At 53.4% G+C, this 7,383-nt stretch overlaps 1 protein-coding gene across 1 annotated transcript; it reads left to right on the forward strand.

The window, feature by feature from the left end:
• The first annotated feature begins 843 nt into the window (after positions 1 to 843).
• Positions 844 to 5,409, forward strand: LOC138748882 (ADP-ribosylation factor 6-like). The gene has a single exon (XM_069909751.1). The coding sequence runs from the start codon at positions 1,639 to 1,641 to the stop codon at positions 2,164 to 2,166; it is 528 nt and encodes a 175-aa protein (XP_069765852.1). The 5' UTR covers positions 844 to 1,638; the 3' UTR covers positions 2,167 to 5,409.
• The last annotated feature ends 1,974 nt before the right edge of the window (positions 5,410 to 7,383 follow it).

The following is a 7,383-nucleotide window of genomic DNA, read 5'->3' on the forward strand; positions in this document are numbered from 1 at the left end:
TCTGAAACAAGCTGGAGGGTGGGTGCTGATTGCTGGGGGGGGGGTTCAATGCTCCCTCCCCAACGTGGACCCTGTGAAACAAGCTGGAGGGTGGGTGCTGATTGCTGGGGGGGGGGGGTTCAATGCTCCCTCCCCAACGTGGACCCACTGAAACAAGCTGGAGGGTGGGTGCTGATTGCTGGGGGGGGGTTCAATGCTCCCTCCCCAACGTGGACCCACTGAAACAAGCTGGAGGGTGGGTGCTGATTGCTGGGGGGGGGGGGTTGATCAGGGTAGATTGGATGGGAGAGTTGATGCCAGGGGGGCGACGCCCGAGGAAGGTCCTTCACTGGGGGGGGGGGGCTGCAGAGAAACGTCAGCGCTTCCCTTCACGGGACGGGGCTTCGCTGCAATGTTCTTCCTCCACGGGGCGTTATATGGGACGGACCCCCCTCCCCTCTCCCCCCGCCCCCTCCCCTCTCCCCCCCCCCTCCCCTCTCCCCCCCCCCTCCCCTCTCCCCCCCCTCCCCTCTCCCCCCCCCCTCCCTCTCCCCCCCCTCCCCTCTCCCCCCCCCCTCCCCTCTCCCCCCCCCTCCCCTCTCCCCCCCCTCCCCTCTCCCCCCCCTCCCCTCTCCCCCCCCCCTCCCCTCTCCCCCCCCCTCCCCTCCCCCCCCCCTCCCCTCTCCCCCCCCCCCTCCCCTCTCCCCCCCCCCTCCCCTCTCCCCCTCCCCCCTCCCCTCCCCTCCCCCCCCCTCTCCCCCTCCCCTCCTCCCCCATTGCAGCGGCTACAAAAGGCGGAGGCTCCGGCGATGCAAAGGCCCGTTTCACAGAGAGGGCGGCCGGTCTGCAGGTGGGGAGAGGGGGCGGGTTGTGCGCATGCCCAGTCCGTGCCGGAATCCACATCCGCGCCCTTCCCTGCACCGGCCGGCCGCTCGGCTCCGTGTCCCCGGCTCCCGTCCCCCCCCTCCGGGGAGCACCGATCCTGCTGCTGCACCCACCCCCCCCCCCCCAGACACCGGGGCTTGCAACCCCCCCCCCTCCTCAACATGGATTCGGACGGAGAGCGGAGCCGGCGTCTGATGCGCTGAAGCGAGGCGTTGGTTACAATTTGGACACTTTGTATCAAAGGGCCTGTATCCCTGGGACTCCCCCAGGTCCTGCCGCCGCCCTCTCAGCGCTGCCCTGCTGCCGCTTCCTGCCGGTAACTGCTGACTGCCCTCTCCTCCCACTACCCCCCCATCTTCCCTCCCTCCTATCTCCCCGTCCCTCTCCCCCTCCCTAACCCCTCTCTCCCCGTCCCTCTCTCTCCCCGTCCCTCTCCCCCTCCCTAACCCCTCTCTCCCCGTCCCTCTCTTCCCCCGTCCCTCTCTTCCCCCGTCCCTCTCTCCCCGTCCCTCTCTTCCCCGTCCCTCTCTTCCCCGTCCCTCTCTTCCCCGTCCCTCTCTTCCCCCGTCCCTCTCTTCCCCCGTCCCTCTCTTCCCCCGTCCCTCTCTTCCCCGTCCCTCTCTTCCCCCGTCCCTCTCTTCCCCGTCCCTCTCTTCCCCCGTCCCTCTCTTCCCCCGTCCCTCTCTTCCCCCGTCCCTCTCTTCCCCCGTCCCTCTCTTCCCCCGTCCCTCTCTTCCCCCGTCCCTCTCTTCCCCCGTCCCCCAGTGCACGAAGATGGGGGGCGCGTTCGCCAAGATATTCGGCAGCAAGGAGATGCGGATACTGATGCTGGGCTTGGACGCGGCAGGCAAGACCACCATCCTGTACAAGTTGAAGCTCGGCCAGTCGGTCACCACCATCCCCACGGTGGGCTTCAACGTGGAGACGGTCACCTACAAGAACGTGAAGTTCAACGTGTGGGACGTGGGCGGCCAGGACAAGATCCGGCCGCTGTGGAGGCACTACTACACGGGCACGCAGGGGTTAATCTTCGTGGTGGACTGCGCCGATCGCGACCGCATCGACGAGGCCAAGCAGGAGTTGCACCGGATCATCAACGACCGCGAGATGAGGGATGCCATCATCCTGATCTTCGCCAACAAGCAGGACCTGCCCGATGCCATGAAGCCCCACGAGATCCAGGAGAAGCTGGGTCTGACCCGCATCAGAGACAGGAATTGGTACGTGCAGCCGTCCTGCGCCACCTCGGGAGACGGACTCCACGAAGGGCTCACCTGGCTCAACTCGAATTACAAGTCGTAACCAGGCAGGGATGCTTTCCATCCCTCTGGACCCTTTCCAAGAAGAAACGACCCCCCTGACTTTGCAAGGCACAAATTTACTTTAATGGGGGGGAGGGGAAAGAGGAGGGTGAGAGGCGAACCAGTGACCTGGCTCTCTGCCCTACGGGTTCCAACCCTAGCCCCTGCATCATTCGCCGGGGGAGGTGGCTGGAAGGGTGGACAATGGGCAGAGCTCGCTGCCGGGAGCCGCCAAGAGGAACTTTTAAATGGTAGCAAAAGAAAATCGAGGGTGCAGGCTGAGTGGGAGCCTCATTCCCCCCACCTCCCTCCCCCATATGAACGTTAACCTCGGGTGGAACCTGCCTTTTGAATGGCATATCCAGGGCGGTGGGCTTTGCTATTTTTTTTTACAGTAGGGGTAGTCACTTCGGAGGGTTGATGTTATCGAGATCTCCTCTCCCACCCCCCCCCCCAGTAAACTTGATTCCTGCGAGGATTTGGTTTCCCCCCCTCCCCACCACCTCTCAGTTAGTGAAGGTGACCCTGACTGTGACCCTTGTGTGACTGTAGGAGCTGTTCACTGTAATGCCTGCTCTGGTGAGTGGAGCACAGGCGGATGACAATATGGGGTTAAATTAGACTTGTCTTCGCTTCCCTGGATTGTGAAATAGTAAAGCAATTTGAAGGGTTTGACTCTCTTCCACATCGGGGTTATTCCGCCTTGAATAATTCAGCGCATGGTGATCTGTAGCTTTGTAATCTGGACAGTAACAGCAGGAACCCAATCCCTGTTGCTTGGTGAACTGATGTCCTCGATGGATCAAAGTGTTGGCTTTTGGGGGAGTGGGTCTGGAAACTGTGATCCACAAGGATATAAATCCAAAGGAAAGGATTTCTCTCCCTTTCCCCAAACACCCCCACCTAATCCTTTATTGTCTGAAGGATCTTGATAATATCAACCCCACCCAGGCCTTCAGAGAGAATAGACATAGTCTTTGACCGGTAACTTGGACATGCTAAACCGTACTATGCAAGATCCTCGCCTTCCCACTCTCACCATGGGGATGCGTACAAGTGAATTTGGGGAATTGGATGAGACGTTTCTCACTTCCTTCCCTTGCAGTGAATACTTTGGTTACATGGCTGTCTGGCTAGCTGCTCAAACTGAGGGGGGGGGGAGGAAATGAGCTGAGTTCAAAGCAATCAGCAGGGAAAATTCAAAGATGAAGAAGTCCTGCCTCTCTCAGGTGCCTGCTTCCTGTTGGTGGTGTCCGTTCAAGTCCCTGGTGCGAAATGGGTTTTTGGGATGTGGTCACAAACTGCTTTCAGAATGATTTGGGTAAAGAAACTGTTAATTCCGCATTCCGATGGTTTCAGGTAATTTCCTCTACTCCCGGTGGAACTTTAATTGTGGTGTCAAACTGACCAATGTGAAGTTTCTTTTCAAAACAAAGCTTGAATGATGTAATCTACTCAAAGGTACTAAACTCAGGGGCTCTCCCCAAGTGTACTGGCCTGGGTCTTCCTTGTTCTGAACCTTGTTACCACTGGTGCTGAGAGGATGGGGTCAAAGAGAAACATCGCCCTGGGTACATGTGAGAATCTCCAGTGGTCGAATGGGTCTCTGGGGTTTGTGGCAATATCAGCCCAATTGCACTGCCAATCCCCCTGCAACCCTTACCCCCCCCCACCAGTAGCAGTATCTTAAGAGCTGAAAATAATGGGAAGGGAATCATTAGTTGACAGCTTGAGTGCAATGTGCATATTTGTTTGGGGGAGGGGGGAGGGGGAAGGGAGGGGGAAGGGAGTCTGAGGACTTTGATTAATGCAGAGCTCCCAACCCACCTCCTCGCCCCACTGTCCTCCAGAACCTGCTTTGAAATGTCACTGGTGCAAAGCTCTCTTTTGCAGGCCAAATAGACCAGAAATCACACCGTGCCGTTCCATTCGGGTAGGTCTTCCCATTGAGCACCTACAACAGGGACATGAAAGCTTGGCTCGTCAGCAGTTCTCTTCGCTTGCATCCCACTGTTTCCCACCCCCTCCCCTTTCAAACAGTTACACTGGTCAACTCTTTTTAAACAGCTGTTTTGAGCTCTCCCCTGAGTTCTATAGTGTCAGCAGGTTGCCTCGTGGAATTCTGGAGGTGGCTTTTGCTTCCTGCCTGACCATAACCTGTTGGAGGCAGGGCTTGGCATATTTCCAGCTCTATTTATTAAGGAAGGTGGAGGCAGATTTAAATGGCCCCACCTCTGAATCAGGGGAATATGTTGGAGGTCAATGGGCTGACCTTGGTGTGATTTTTTTTTTAAAACAAGGGTGTAGGTGGTCTGTGTGGCAAATTATCTGAGTTTGGAGAGTTCATACTTTAGTAGAAGAACCATTTTGTGTAAAGATGGTCTCTTTTATCCTTGAATAACACAGAATGGGCCCTCACCACGATGGTTCAGGGGTGTATGGCTGTGGCAAATTGAATAGATGGTACCTACTTAGCCTCAACTAACAGCTGTGAAAAGCTGGAGACTTACTGACACTGGTATACTTGCACTGCTTCTCTTTTGTTCTCTCTCTCTCTCTCTCATGTTATCTCGGGTTCTCTCTCTCTCTCAGGTTCTCTCTCAGGTTCTCTCTCTCTCTCTCGGGTTCTCTCTTGCGCGCTCTCTCTGTCTAGTTCTTTCTCTCTCTTTTCACCTCCCCCCCCCCCCATCCCAAACTGACAATTTCAAGGTCAGGGACTGGATGTCGATGCAGTCCACCAGTGGGCTGAATTGGGAAGACCTGTGTGCAATAAGTTTGGAAATGTGTGACCTGAGCACAAGCCTCTCCAACCAAACACCAGATTGTCGACTCCATCGAGGTGCATCAAGTGACTGCAGAACTGGCTTCTGAACTGAGGTGGAGGGGCAACTTGATCTGAAAATCTGTCATTCCTGACTTTGAATTATTGGGGGGAAACCGTGTGAAGGGGAGCTCTAATCTGTATTGAATCTGTACTGTCTACTCTGGGAATGATTGATGGGATAATGCAAAGGGTGCTTCACTGTGTATCTAACCCATGCTATTACCTGATCTGAAATTGTTTAATGGGGAACAGAAAGAAATTTACTTTGCACATAATTTACTGTACCTGCCTCAAGTCTGGATGCTGTCACAGTGTAAATTCTGCAGCACCACAATGGAACACGAAACGCTAAAGAAATTTAAAGATTTTGGGGGGAATATAATGCTTAAATTTAGCCTCAATAAAGACTTGTACCAGTTATTTCGGAAGCACTTCACTTGATTGCTTGGCAGAGCTTGTGCATTAGATCAGCCTTGTTCTCGTGGTATCGTGGTGAGCAGTTGTTTATGATCGTACATGTTGTACATGATACGCACGGAAATTCTTGCTGCAGTTGAGCAGGTACTTCATTATTTTTAAAAATGACTACTGAAGAAAGGAAAAACAAGCTTTTAATTTCATTTAGAGATGTAGCATGGGGAACAGGCCCTTCTGGCTCATTCGTCCATGCTGCACAAATACCCCACCTACATCCCTGGTACATTTTGAAGGGTGGGAGGAAACCCATGCAGGCACAAGGAGAACGTACAATCTCCTTATGGACGGTGCCAGATTCAAACCCAGGTCGCTGTCGCTGTGACAGTGTTGCGCTAACTGTGCTGTCCCAACTGTTCTTGAATCTGAAGATGCTGGAGGTCAGGCTTCTGCCTGAAGGGAGCAGTGGGAAGAGGTTATGACCAGGGTGATGGGGTCCTTCATGATGTTGGCTGCCTACAGGGCCTCCTGTAGAGGTCTGCAATGGACGGGAGGGCCATGGCTCCGTTTGACAGCTTCCATCAAATGTTCTCCAAGGAAGATGATTTCCCGGGACGTGCCTGGGCTCCCCCTGTGCCATTTTTAGGAACTCTGGCCCCAAGCCAAGGCCTTGATTTTCTCTTCCAGCAGCTGCGACCTCTCCCTTTGAATCAAAAGGGCAGGTGCTGGCATGGTAGGGAATTGTTCCCCCCTCACCCTCTGCCATCTGCACCCTATCCCAGCCAACCCTCTCACATTGAAAACCTTGGTTAGTTTCCCTCACTGCCTTGTAGTGATGTGGTCGCTGGTTTAGAGATCATTCCTACTTGTGACACCGGGAAGAATACGACTTTGTTAATGTTAACCTGAGAGTGTGGCCGTCTCTTGGTTTAATATCCAGTGTTATCTCTGACGATGTAGATCCCCTCCATGCTGCACAGGGACCAGGCCCAACTGATCCCCACAGCAGTCAAATTGTCCACTTGAACTAGTCCCACCTGCCTGCAACAGGCCTGTATCCCTCTAAACCTTTTCTGTCCGGGTACCAGTCAAACTGTGGTAATTGTATGTTCAAGTGTGGGTCTCAGCATGGTATTCCAGCAGAGTGCCCAACCTCAGTACATCTCAACACTCTTTATAGCTGATTACACTGGACAACAATTTCCCCCCCCCCCCCCCAAAAGGTTTGCTTCCTGGGAAAAAAAATTGGGGATTATGATAGACAACTTCAAACTAAACACAAAGATAATTTCAGATTTTCTGAATCACATAGCAAGTTGAAGCAACATTAAATTAACTTTTATTGAATTTAGCATTAAGCGTATACTTGCCACGAATGTACCAGAATGGATCGAATCTGTTGCGACATTGACGAGACATTTCTGCTGTATTGAATCTTCCTGAAGACAATAAATGCTATTGTTAAGTACACTCACTGTGCTATTGCCTGAAGAACATCCATCAACAAGTGTTCAATGTAATGCACAACATCTGTATATGTGAGCTGCCTTTATAGCCTGTCTGCATCTATCCTGAGCATCCAGGCCTAAGATGATACTTGCATAGCACCTCTACTGAGCGCATGCCCAGGCAGACTTGGACTGGCCAAAACAGCTTGCTTTGTGAGCAGCATACTTGTAGACTTAAAACAGTGGTTCTCAACCTTTTTCCACTCACGAACTACTCCAATAATCCCTTAGCATTGGATACCATTGGTGCACTGGTTAGTAAGGGATTACTTAATGTGAGTGGGGGAAAAAGACTTGAGAATCACTGACCTAACCCTAGCCCCATTCTCCTGCCTTCTGTCCATGACCTTTGACACCCTTACTAATCGAGGACCTATCAACCTCCACTTTAAATGTACCCAATGACTTGGCCTCCACAGCCGTCATGAAGAAACGTCTCCTCATCTCTATTCTAAAGGGACGTCCTTTTATT

The sequence above is a fragment of the Narcine bancroftii genome, chromosome 13, assembly GCF_036971445.1.
Source record: "Narcine bancroftii isolate sNarBan1 chromosome 13, sNarBan1.hap1, whole genome shotgun sequence".
NCBI classification, from domain to species: Eukaryota; Metazoa; Chordata; class Chondrichthyes; order Torpediniformes; family Narcinidae; genus Narcine; species Narcine bancroftii.

Excerpts from the sequence above, each read along its gene's own strand:
- LOC138748882 (XM_069909751.1), top strand. The coding sequence starts at position 1,639 with ATGGGGGGCGCGTTCGCCAAGATATTCGGCAGCAAGGAGATGCGGATA.